General features: G+C 43.4%; 1 protein-coding gene across 1 annotated transcript in view; it reads left to right on the forward strand.

Annotated features, from left to right (window-relative positions):
- The window catches only part of STK32A (serine/threonine kinase 32A), a 129,082-nt gene that overhangs the window by 77,554 nt on the left and 37,796 nt on the right, over positions 1–13,732 (forward strand). Inside the window, exon 6 of the mRNA XM_011232903.3 lies at positions 10,630–10,667. Coding sequence (XP_011231205.2) covers positions 10,630–10,667 — 38 coding nt within the window. The remainder of the gene's footprint in view (positions 1–10,629; positions 10,668–13,732) is intronic.

Here is a 13,732-nt window from a genome sequence, read left to right on the forward strand (position 1 = left end):
GTGGAAGTCTGTTCTGTCCTGGAGCAGAACAGTGGTCTTTGCGGTCGGAACGTGTGAGAAAGGGGGAGAGTGGTTCAAGCCAAGAGAGGCGAGCCGAGGCCAGATCAGTTCACCATGTTCGAGCAAATCCTCGAGCTCAACCTCACCTCCCATTTGAAATACAAAGCCAGTCCAGGAAAGGGGACATATTTGAATTTGTTATCACTTTGGAGGTAAGAATAGAGCATTCACAGTAAGTGGACGAAGATAAGGCTGGTAATGGTAGAGAATGGGGTACACTTGCTACTCTAGATATCAGGGTGAGACCAAGCCTGCACTTGAGGGGTTTAAGGGGCTCACTCTGCAGATAATGGATTGGCATACTTTTTCCAAGATTTGTTTTTCTAATTTATAAAATGGATTTAATAAAGTCACAAGTAATACAGGTGAAAAAATATGAAATCTCCTGTTACAGTGCTTGGGAAAACAGGGATGGCTAATGAAGGGAAGCCGTATTGCCATTTTCCAGAGCGATGTCAAACAACTAAGGCTATTCCCAAGCCATAGGATATTAGAGGTGAAGGTTAGCTTAGAAATCAAGTCCTACCTCCATCTAAAGACAGAATTCCTTCCCCAACCTCCCCAACAAGAAACTATCTTCCTAGTCTTTCAGTACTTCAGAGATGGGACACTCGCTGCCACATAAGGTAGTTCATTTCATGTTCAGACACACCTGATTCTCAGAAAGTTCTTCCTCCTATTGACTCACAGGATGGCTCATGGTTGGCTGCCCAGGGGAGCCTTACGTCAGACCCGGCTTCGCTTAGGCATCCCCCACGGGTACCGGCATACTGGTCATTTTTCAGTGGCCTCCAGGATTGTTACTGGTCAGTGCCCTGTACTGACTGGCCAGTGTTTGTTCCTTGTGAAGTATTTTGAGTGTTAGGTAAACCTGAAGAGGAGTCCTGACCTCTCATAATAGTGGGTGACGATAGGATAGCTCCATCAGCTCTCTGTGCCTCTGGGGGCCCCATCTACGAAATAGGGAGAATCATTGGACTGACTTTATAAGGCTGTTTGAGAATAATATAGAATACAGCACTTGAAGGCTTATCATGGTTTCTCACATGTTGGTTAAGTGAAATCTACCATCATTAGTACATCACAATGGTTCAATGATAGTTGAAAACAACTAATCATCCTTTAATACCCTCAGTGTAACATCAGTTTCTCACCATCTAGCCCTTCCTACCACTGGGCACTTCCTAATCATTTGTTCAATGTTTTCTGATAGCTGAACAACCACTGTATACAGACTACCGGACTCAGAGTTTTATCTGCCTCGTCTCACTAAGACTTCACGGCAACCCTATAGATACTGTTATGTCCTCGAGATACAGAATCAGGGCTCTCAGCCTCAGAAGGCTATTTATAATCTTTTACTGGGGAAGCAAAAGTTTTTCTGAAGGCCCTTACAGTAGAATCCCCCTTAGGTCTCATTGGCCATTCTGGCTCATCCCCACGTTCAAGGAGGCTGTGATCAGGAAAACCAGATTCTCATGACTGATGTATGCCAATCATCCCTCAACCTGGGACTGGGTGTACTGCTGCCTAATTGGGGTTCTATCACCGAGGAAGAAGGCGGGACAAATTTCATGATCTCCTGTAAGTAGGCAGTGTGGCAGCGAGGAAAAGAGAGGCTGTACCGGGTGAGCTGGGACTGAATTCCAGCCGGGTCGTGTATGACCCTGGCAAGAGAGGGTATTTTCAGTTCTGGAGCTGAAATGGAACAAATTGCTTTTTGCTTCAAATTGAATACTCTTCTCCTCTATTTGATTATTAAAAAAACAAACAAAACAAAACAAGCAAAAAAAAACACCGTCTCATGACAGTTAATCTGTTACCATCAATAGATGACCAACTTTTAGTCTCTCTTACTATGTAGACTCTTTCCCTTCCTCTAACTAGTACATTTCTATCCCAAAAATCTCTTTGGGTTGAGGGAAAAATCCAGGAGATCCGAGTTCAGGCCAGTGTCCGTGGCTAGGGGATTCAGTTCAGGTCCCTAATGCTGTGTTCTTTCTTCCCTGGTTACAGAACGGGTAAATGTGACCTAGGTTTCTATCTGTGAGAATCCAAATTAAGGGAAATAATGACAGTGAATGAGCATTGACTAATGCTAAACAGCAAAGCAGGAAGCCTTGTCAGTAACCATTCTGCCTCCGAAGATTGCAAGTTGGCTGAAAATCTCAAGTGAGTGGAATGGTGGTATATAACCATGCTTCTCAGGGGAGTGTCTGTGCTACTGGGTCTGTACCATCAGGATAAGCATGATTCACCTTCCTAGAACAACAGATTTACTCCACGGTAAGACACGGGGAACTCCACTTTTACATTAAAAGAGACACGGCTATATGATAGAGTAGGGTGGAAAATATACATGATTTTCAACTATACGAAAAAAATTAAACATTTGAGATGGAAACTAAGATTGCACCTCACAATCCTCGAACCCCTCTTCCCGTGTCTATGTCAGAATTGGCTGATCAAGGTTGGCGCTCTTTTCTCTTGAACGTGAACACCCTCCATTTCAACATGGCAGACACTGCTGACTAAAGAATTGGCCCCATGCTTGGAACCTACTTGCCAAAAATAACCAAGTGAGCAACAGTGGAAAGACCATGACATTTAAATTCCATCTCTGCCATTTATGAGCTATGAGACTGTAGGCAAGCCAGTGACCTTAAGTCAGCTTTTTTTTTTAATTTATTTTATTTTTATTTTTTGGCAAATGTGGATAGTACTGTTTTCCTTTGGCATCTAAGGGAGAAATCCATGAAGGGAGGTGACTTTTAGGGAGCCTCTGTGAGAAGCCTTGGGTGGCTCACCGAGGGTCAGGGCTCAAAGGGTTGTGAAGGGTCATCTGAGCAGGCTGGTGTTCCTGTGTTGCACGGCCCACTTGCTGTATTGGTGTCAAATTGCTTATCCAGCCTCAGTGACAGCATCCACGTCACATTTTAAGATCTCATGATAGTTCATGCCAACTTTGGAAGTATCTGACTATCCAGAAGTTGTTTCTCAGATCCTGAGTTAAGAGCTCATTTGTAACTCCCTCAAGAGCTCTCTACTGAAGAATTATCCTCTTTTTTCCCCGAAAGGTCATTGACATCTGGTCCCTACCACCCTTCCCCTTTATCGAAGAAACCTATCTTGGTTGGGTGAGTCTCTTCGTAAGTTGCTTGGGTGGTGGGGATTGGAGGAGAGTGAGATGCTGAGATGGGGCTCTAAGGCTCTAGCTTGTGTTTTGACATATAAGCTAAATTATTATGGACAACGGAGGGGAAATTCAGAAGCCTTGGGAGAAGACATCTGAGAGAAGGAAGGCATGGGGAGTGTGCTGGTGTCTTCAGTGATACTTTGAGAAAAGAAACACAAATTCAAAAAGAGATACTGTGTAACATTTTCATGGATGCAAGGATAGTAAAATCACTGCCCTCAACACCCGATTAACATATAAAGGCATTGGATCTGTGTAGCGGGATGAGAAATGAGAAGCCGAGCTACATATATATACTATATATGCAATATGTGTTCCATATTATATTATTATAGAATATGTTTATAACTCATATTCCCTTGAACAAACTGTGGGAAATGCTGGAGTTGAACAACAACAAAAATGAGCAGGCAGAAAGCTGCTAACAGAGTAAATCTTAAAAATTCTCACCACAGTAAAAATCAAAAGACAAAAAAACCCCACCGTAGCGCTGTGTGGTGATGGATACTAACCAAACTCACTGTAGTGATCGTTTCACAATATATATACGTATCGAATCACTATGTCTATACCTGAAAAAATTATAATGTTGAATGCTAATTATATCTCAATTTTTTTAAAAATGAAATTTAAATTAAAAAAAAGAATCAGCCAGTTAGTAGAAAGGAGACAGAGGCTGTACCTGGTCCGTAATGTACATGGCGCTCTTCACTGCCGCCTCCTGTTCCAAACCACGCGTTTCTGCTTACAGTTACCCCCGACACCCTGCCATCCCCTCCTCACTTTTTTTTCTTAACATACATCTGTTTATGTGCCCAATAGCCTTTGTGTGACATCTTAAATAATATATTATAGAATCGTATGTGTATCTTTTCCCCTCTCAAGAGCTTGAAGAGGGCCCAGAGTACGTTATGTAACAGAGAATTAAACCCCAACGGGAGGCCTGTCAGAAAGCCCTGGACACTGACGGGCTTGATTGTGGTTCGGACACGGATTTGCCTGTTCCCTGGTCTCACAATACCCCATATTGGATTGCAGGGTGAACAACTTGATTCCAGGGTAGGTGCAGTGAAGGGATGTAATTAGCCTATTAAGTTCTGCTAATGTCTTGTAAAGTCATTCAAGTGGGAAGAGCAGACGTATCAGCTTGGCCTCGGACCGTGGCAGGGAGCCCTGTATCTCCGCGGCCCATTTATAGTCGTGCAGGAGCCGTCAGCTGACTCAGCCTTTTCTGTTTCATCAAATCAAGACGGAATAAAGAATCTCTACAGAGTGTGTGTCCCTAAAACTGCAATTTACCACCCCCAAAATTCTGTAGCCCTCCGTGAAATCTCAGACTCTAATTATGCAGAAATCACTTCCTTCTTACCCTTACTCTAATATACACTCAAACTTAATAGAAATGATCAATGTTTTCATTGACCAACAGTAAATACAGTGTATCGGGGATAGAGCGAGGGCTTTTTTGCTTTTTTTTGTTTTCTCTCTCTCTCTTCTTAAGGAGAAAAGAAATATATGGCTTATTATTTCAGAAGTCTGAGAAGCCAAGGGACCAGATTCACTCATTTTTTATGACAAATATTTACGTAAACGTTTTCTTTGTTCTGGGCACTTCTACGAGCCTGGGAGCTATAACACTGAACACTACAGAAAAGATGTCCTTTCTCTGAGAACTTGTATTCCAGTGGGGGGTATAAAAATCATAAATAAGAAAACAGTGTTAAGTTGCTGCACGGGGCATACGATGGAGGTAAGAGGTAAGCATGGTGGGGGAGGCTAGGCTAGTCGGGTAGTCAGGAAAGAGCTTGGGGGAGATGGTGTTTTCGCAGAGACCTGAAAGGACAGGAAGCAGCAAGCAAGTGAAGGTCTAGGAGGAGAGCACTGTGGGCGGAGGGGGCCGTCTGCACAGGCGAGCTAAGGCGGCCCAGTGCGGCTGGGGCCTGGTGTGCGGCAGGGACCAGACACTAGTACGTGGTGCTCAGGGCTGTGCGGGGCTGCAGGACATACAGGCCACATGACGCGGGTGGTGAATGGTTGAGATTTTATTCCATGTGGGTTGGGAGCCAGAGGATGTTACACCGGGAGGACGTGTGTAATGAACCCCACGCCCCTGGGTGCTATGTGGTCAGCAGATTGTCAGGGGCACTAGGAGAAGCAAGAAGGTACTACTGCAGTATTTCAACTGAGAGAAGTAATGGTAGCAGTGGAAATGGTGATTACATTTATGTTTATTGTAGCAAAATAGACATAAAATAAAATCTATCATTTTAACCATTTTCAAGTGATAAAGTACATGAGGCACATTCACATTGTGTGTAACCTTCACCATCGTTCACCTTCAGAATGTTCCCATCTTCCCAAACTGAAACTCTATACCCAGTAAACATCGATTACCATTCCCGCTTCACCCAGCCCTTGGTAACCACCATTCTATGTTCTGTCTCTGTGACTCTGACTATTCTAAGTACCTCATGTAAGTGGGATCATACCGTGTTTGTCCCTCTGTGTCTGGCATGTTTCACTCAGTATAATGTCTCCACGGTTCATCCAGATTTCCATTCCTTTTTAAAGCTGGATTCCACTGTCTGTCTACACCACATTTTGTTTATCCTTCCCCTACTGATGGATATTTGGTTTGTTTCTACTTCTTGACTACTGTGAATAGTGTTGCTACAAACATGGATATACAATTATCTGTTCAAGCGCCTGCTTTTCAACTCTTTTGGGTGTAGACCCACAGAAATAGAATTGTGGGATCATATGTTAATTTCCATGTTTAATTTTTTGAGGAACTGCCATATTGTTTTCAATAATTCTACTTCAGAGGTAAAGTTATCAAGAGTTGTTGAAGGACTGGTGTCATGAGTTAAAGAAAGAACAGAATTAAGGATGATCTCAAGATGGGGCACGTGGGTGGCTCAGTCAGTTAAGCGTCTGACCCTTGATTTTGTCTCAGGTCATGATCTCAGGGTGATGAGATCGACCCCTGTGTCAGGCTCCACATTGGGTGTGGAGCCTGCTTAAGATTCTCTCTCTCCCTCTCCCCCTGCTTGTGTGCGTGCTCCCTCACTTCCCCCGTCCCCCAAAAAAAATGATCTCAAGATTTTCATTTTTACAATGGGAGAATTATGGGGCCATGTGCTGGGGTAAGGAATTCTGGAATAAGAGGGTTTGGGTGTTCATGTGGGATGTGGATAAATATAAAGGTTCTCTTTAGAACATATTACATTGATCCCTATGGCTGTTAGACACACAGAAACATCAAACAAGAAGTTTGATATGTTATTAATCTAGAATTCCAGGGTCAGGGATAGAGGTTTTATATACATACATACATACGTATATATATTTTTATCTATATTTATAAAATATAGATAATATTTAAAATCACAGGACTAAATGAAATAACTTAGGTGGAGAGTAGCTGTATATACAACTGAGCTCCGGGGAATCTCAACATTTAGATGTTGCACCAAGAAGATACCAGCAGACAAGACTGAGGAGGAACCCCTGTGGCAGGAGGAAAGCCAGGAGAAAGGGGCTTTTTGCAAGCCACAAGAATAAAGATGTCAGAAGGGAAGGAATGATCAACCCACAGAGAAGTCAATTTGATAAATAAAAGTGCAGCCAGTGGATTCGGCAAGCTGGAGGTCATCCATGTACTTGACGGGCAATTTCAGGAAGTAGAGGGGATGGAAGCCTGGTTAGAACAGCTGAGGAGGAGAATGGAGATGCTGTTTCTAGTTTCTCACCTATTAACCACTCAATCCAGAGTTGTTATTGCAAAGGAAAATAGTAAAATGGGACAATAAGTGGAGATCACCATGCATCGAGGAAGGTATTTCCAAGAGACTCAATCATTACATACTTAGTACAAGAGAGATGGAAAGGGAAGGTGTAGGAGAAGGAAGGAATACCTAGCTGAGAGAAATCTGTGAAAAGGTGAGAGGAGATGAGATCCAGAGCCCCAGGAGAAGAGCTGTCTGGGGTAGGCACGGGGACATTTCATCTAGTATAACTGGAGGCAAGGCTGTGGGTATAGATATAGAAATAGGGCGGTTGGTAGACTTAGTGGTAGATAGTTCTCTTGTCTTCGTGAAGTAAGGAGGTTCGGTCATCAACTGAGAGAAAGTGGGAGCGAACATGGAAGAGACCTGCAGCCAATGGGGAAGTGTGCAGTGCTCCTCGTGGAGAAGGTATCTCTCTGTGGCTTGGCACACTGCTGCTGGCTTGAGATGTGTGGCCACTAATTTAAATGAGAAGTCAATACTACTATGATCCTTTCTAGAAAAGCTTAGGGGCGTGACTGTAGGTGAGAAGAATTGGGGAGTTGGGTTTAACCAATATGGGGGTTTTAATAGGTGAGTACCATTGCCGGGGGTAAGAGAATTAAAGATTTGTACAAGGGAGGTTAACAATGGCTGTGGAAGGGGACTGAGGATATGAGTGAGAGTTGTGATGCATAAATGCAAAGTGACAGAGTCAATAATTGGTTTCATAGTTTAAAATCAGATTGACATCTTTGGCTGTGGACAATGCTTGGATGGTATTTCTGAAGATGACTGTACATCAGAAGGTCCTAGAAGTTTCTGCTTGTTTTTGGACAGACACCTTGGCCTGGCCACAGAGAGTCCAATTGCCCCAGGACTGAACTAGGTCAGAGAACCCAGGTTGTTTACAGCCCCCTCAGGTGATTCCAAACATAACCACCGAGTTAAACCATAGTACAGGTCACCTTAAATGGAAGAAACAGCTTAGAGTAAGCTCTCTCATACTTAGTATTATTTAACCAGGCTAAAGAGATAAGGAAGTGGTGCTAAATTTCAAAACTAGTAAATGTCAACTTGTTCTACCAGGAATTTTAATATAGTACAAGGGGTTTATTTTCATGCCCTTCCACAACAATGTTAGCATGCCGCAGTTTACCCTGTAGTGACTTAGAAGTTACTCACCACATTTTGGGGAAGCTAGGTACTGAGAATCTGTGTTTTTACACTGAATTTTTATGTTAAAAGTCCACTTTTTAAATATTTGTCTTATATTTTCCTCCTATTCCTTCTCCGAATTTAGTAGTAAATGTACCCCTTTACCACAATAAACCTTTCAGCTTGGTTCCTTATGAGCCTTTCTTACCCTCTCCATCCCAGAGAGAACTACATCTCATTTATCCTTAATTTCCTATATTCTAGCACAGTGCCTTATCAAAGTAGTAAGTACTCGATGAATAAACGTGTCTGAGATTGAAGTAAGAAGTATCACATGACCTAATGGTACCTCTCTGATCTCTGTATTATTCTTTAAACTTCAGGGCAGATTCTGGGAAAGGTAGTGGATATAATGAGCTTTGGCTTTGATTTGATACTTAAGAAAAATGATGCTCAAGGATTTCATAGAAAGTTCCCAAAGTGTCAAACCCACAGCAAGTCATTTTTCTCACCAAGCCCTCCAAAATTCAAGGCAAAGAAATCATAATGTTAATCTTGCCATATCCAACTGTCTTCCCTCCCAGCGGAGCTCCATGGGGCCTCCTTTTTGCAGATGCTCACTGGGGCCGGTCTGAAAGAAGTAGCAAGAGCCTGACATCCGGTTTACCTTGAGCTTTGAATTGCACAGTATTTGATGGCACACCATGAGTGCCATGGTATATACTGTTAGGATTCACCTTCTCGAAGCACTAGAAATTCTCCTGGTGTCATCTTGTCATTCATTTACTGCCTACCGAGCACTGTGAGCCTATGTAATGGAATATGACGTTAACGTAGAAACCATCCCTGACATTGAGACTTTACTATCCAGTTGGAGAAGAGTAAATATAAGCATGATAAATGTTATGATGGAAGAAGTATACCTTGCCGAGCACATAGGAGGGGCAATGACTCAGAAATGGAAATTCAGAGAAGGCTTCCTGCAGGAAGTAGCATTGGAGCTTTGAGTTGAGGGCTGAATTGGCTTTTGCTGAGCCCATGGTGAGAGAGCTCTGATTCAGGCAAAGAAACAGCAGAAGGTGAGGGGACGTAGGGAGCATGTAGGGATGCCACTTGCTTCTGTGTGGCTGGATTATGAAAGGGACTTTATTTCGTATGAATGAGTTGGAATGCATAATTCTGGAAACAATGGCATCCATCAAAGGGTTCGGCATGGAGTTTGCAACAGAGAGAGAGTTTAGCCATAGAAACAGGCAGTTGGAAACCCTCTGACCCTCTATCTTTTTAGCCCATTGTACCCCACACCAGAGAAAAATGTGCCACAGATACAGATGATCACTTACGAAGCCAGACCTCATGTTAGGAACCTCACACGTGAAATAAGAAAATATTCCAAGTTCGTGAGACTATCCGTGCACCTGCACGCTGGTGTGGCATAAGCTTGGTTCTGCTTGTAGGTAAGGGGCTTGGTATTCATTCATACTTTCAAGAAAAGAGGACCCTGACATGCTCGGTCTGTCAAAGACTAAGGTCACCTTATTCTGGTGACATAAAAGCCACTTGACTAGACTGAAAACGCGTCCCCAAAACCTATTGCAGAATTTCGTCTCTAATGGTTTTTGTGAATTTAGGTTGAAGGGCTTTAATGGTGCATTAGGGAAGGGCAGTAAAACACCGAGAATGCAATAGCTAGGGCGCTTACAAACAACAGCGCTGTTCTCTGCTCGAGGAGCGCGGCTCACACTCGTGCTTACGTCATGAGGACTCTGAAAACCCTGCGGGCCACTCCTCTAGGTATTTACCACCAAACTACTCCCTTCACTGGAAGAAGGTGAGTTTTGTTCTCTCACATGGATTTAAGGATTTCACTAGTGTCTGCAGGACGAGTCCCACTCCTTTAACTACCCCAGCTGTAATATTTATTAAGTGACTAGAGGCATTAGAGAATCATCCTTAAAAAGATTCTAATTCTGCAACTTTAAAATATAACCATATTATGTATCATTTTTCCCTTGTTTTGTTAGCGTCTTGATGTTCAGTCTAGTGACGCAGTGAAAATGGTAATAAGTACCACTACCTTACGGCCATTTAATTCCCTCTGTGACCCTAGGAGCTAAACTTGCGTGTTTACAAGTCATATGCTGCTTACGAATTTAAGAAAGTCAGCTTTCGAATGAGCGAGGCTCAAGCTCAAAGCCCAATTCTTCCCAACTCTGTGACCTTAAGTTGCTTAACCTCTTGAAGCCCCCGTTTTCTGATCTAGAACTTGGGGGTCTTCATGGTAACCTTGTCGGAGATTCACCATGGGCAATGGATGAGATTGGGAAGGATGACAGGCTAGCTGTTCCCTCCTTGGAACTCCTGTGCGTTTTCACTTTTACGCTTTAGTTCCAGGTGGCTTGTCTGTCTGATTATGAGCAACTCTCTCTTTTCCTTTTACTCCCCTAGGGATATGAAGCCTGACAATATTTTGCTGGATGAACATGGTAAGTAAATGATTTGTTTGCAATCAACATGGCTTGCACATAGAAAAAGCATGTGGGACAAAAATGATTACCCCAGCAAAGGAGGATTACACACCCCAGTTCATTCAGTTGAGTTCTATGCACAAACTTGATTTGATGGGCGGGAGGGACAAGCTGGGTGAACTCCATTATTGTAGCCGTGGCATGGTACCCTAGGACACCCTTAAGTAACATTATATTTACATAATGAAAACGTCACTCCCTTTTCAACTTGTTAGACTTCTACTGATTTTTTTTTTTCAAGAAAACCATCACAGTTTGTTTTTTTTTTTTGGTGCTAATTTGCCTTAATATCTTTCTAAAAACCATCTCTTTTTTAATAAAGCAGAAAAGGCCTCAAGCTCAGAGCACGTGGCAGGCAAAACTATTTCCCAAATGATTAGTGACACCATTTTGATCTCATTGCATCTACTGTCATGCATTTCTTCTTATGAGGGAAAATTAGTTTCACATTTGCAGAAGAGATAACCAACTTTTTCGTCCAAAGATTTTTCAGTTGAAGAAGTGCATCAGTTTAAAGACAAAGAGAAAACGGACAACAGTGTATGTGGCATCTGGATGGGAAAGTGATACAGGGAATTTGGCAGTCACCACGAAGGTGATCAGTGAATGCCGGAAACCCAAGAAACACAGATGAAGGACATCCTGAGAGCAAGCTTTTGGCAACAATGACTAGTGTGTGTCATCTCTTCCCACTGTTTCCTTTAATGTCCATACGGATATACGGGTCCACCAGGGCAGAGCCATCGGACGCACGGCCTGCAGGTTATAACTGTTAACAGTGGCACTAAGATCCTTCTTACGTGTTCAGGAAGCTGTTGGATGAGGGAGTCCTAAGTGTGCAGGGCTCCTTATTCATTTGACTTTTACAAAAGGGATGTGCAGTGGGACTGCAACTCCAAGTACCATCCATCGCTCATTACTTATTTACCTCCCGGCGCTTTCAGCCTGATTTGCCAGACCCCACCTGCGCTCGGAGGGCTAAGAAACACTTTTGTGTATGACCTCTAATTTCGAAGCTCAGGGTCATTATTTATTTATGGACTGTCTAAAAAGATTTTTTCCACTTTCTTCCGGTGCCTAATTTCTTCCTTCCCTTTACTGCTTCTGACAGGAGCAGATTCTCAGAATCTCCCAAATGTGAACAATAGTGAGACTTGGCGTGAAGGTGACTTTCATGAGAACAGCGGCTCTCCGTGCCTCAGAGAAGAGGCGGGAGCCTCTCTCACCCTGGTGCGGATAAACTCTGCGGGGCCTCACAGTCGTGGTGAGGGCCGCCCCTCACCCAGAGAGGCTGCCCCTCCACAATTTAGAAAAAGTTCTCTGTCTCCCCACCCCAACCCACGAAGGTGCATGGCTGGCCAGGCAGAACACAGTCTGGGGTTCTGTCCCCACCTGCTCCCTTTTCTGGTTGCCTTTGTGTACGATATATTGCTCTGCCACTTGTGGAGCCCTGGATGGAGACATACAGTCCTGTTGTCCACAACCTTTTCAAGATTTACCTCCCATTCAGAGAACAACTTTTTCATCTTGGGCCCCAAACATGGCTTCATCTTATTTCTACCGTTAAGTCATCTGATCCTCTCTCATTCAATTTCTTTCTCCTTCTCATTTTCTTGTCAACTTGGTGATTGTAGATTAGAAGAACAGTCCAGAAATAAATTAACCTTCAAGTTTACCTGCCCTTAGAAACCCCCACGTGAAAGAATAATTGTATGATATTATAGTCAAGAGCATGGATTCTGGAGCCCAATTGCCTGAGTTCAAACCCAGTTCACCCCCTCACTAATCACTAGCTCTGAGAGTTTCCACAGACTGTCTCAACTTGCTCTGAATCTCAGTTTTTTGAGGAACCAAAAGAGTAATTAATTCTTAGAGTCACTGTAGAAATGAACTAGCCTACTATTTATAAAGTGCTGATTGTAGTGTCCGCCCCTAGGAAATCACTCAGAAGATAGCTATTAGTACAATTTCATGAAGGAGTAGTGACTTTCTCCCTTAAAGAAGGAAGCTAAGGCTTCTAGATCTTGTTTCATGTGTCTCTGTCGATAGCAGGCAGTCAGTGAAAGCTGGGCTCTTGCCTGTCTTTCTAAAGAATTGTTTTGATTCTGGAAGGAATATGCCAAAGCTTCTGTGTGTCTACTTGGTAGGTCTGGTGTTTAAGCAATTTTGTTTGGCACTTTTTCTCAGGCAGCTATGCCTTCAGTGGTCTGTTCTGCTTTTCTCTCCTGGGTATAGGGGGCTCAGCCCACTTTGGGGGGCATTTTACTCTTGCTAGGGCTGGGGCTCTGTTGTTCAGGGAGTATGAGTGGCCATCCCAGTCGGCCAGAGGGACAGTCCCAGTCTACACCTGTTATCTAGTGAACTATTAATAACGACCCTTTCACTATTAAGGTTTTGGGTTTCAACAATGAATTAAGAGGCCTTTTTTGGTATTATTTCCTCATCCTGAACTCAACTTGAAAATCACCACAGTTAATAAGAAGGACATTGTTTTGGAAAGAAACGGATCTGTGAATGGGATCGAAGCAAACAAACAAAGAAGGTAGAGAGCTTTTCTCTGAACATTGTCCTGGGGACCCCTTTCTGAAAAAAATAATTTTTAAGGTTATTTAGTCTCTGTTTATGCCGGTTCTGAGAAACTAAGGCTTTCGGACATTGCCCAGGGACTATAATTAACCACGCTTAAATGCGTACATTCCTGATAAGCCCCAGCCCTGAGCACATTTTATAGAGCTGCTCCTGGGAGATTCAGCTGCCCCACAAATCAATGGGGGCCTTTCCAAGAGTCTCCTGGCATGATTTTCCATGTCTCCTATTTGAAACCCTCATTTGTCCTCTCTATCCACATTTATAGGGTTTCACCCCTGACGGGCCGTCACGCGCACCTTTTGCACGGGGATTTTAACAACCGTGAAGGATAATTGCCTATGTCTGCCATGCCTCCCACGCCTGTTCCTCCAAGTGAGCTGTGCATCACACCAATGGCTTACATTTTAATTCAGCACCACTCGGCGACAGGCGGA

This window comes from Ailuropoda melanoleuca, chromosome 3 (genome assembly GCF_002007445.2).
Source record: "Ailuropoda melanoleuca isolate Jingjing chromosome 3, ASM200744v2, whole genome shotgun sequence".
Classification (NCBI taxonomy): Eukaryota; Metazoa; Chordata; class Mammalia; order Carnivora; family Ursidae; genus Ailuropoda; species Ailuropoda melanoleuca.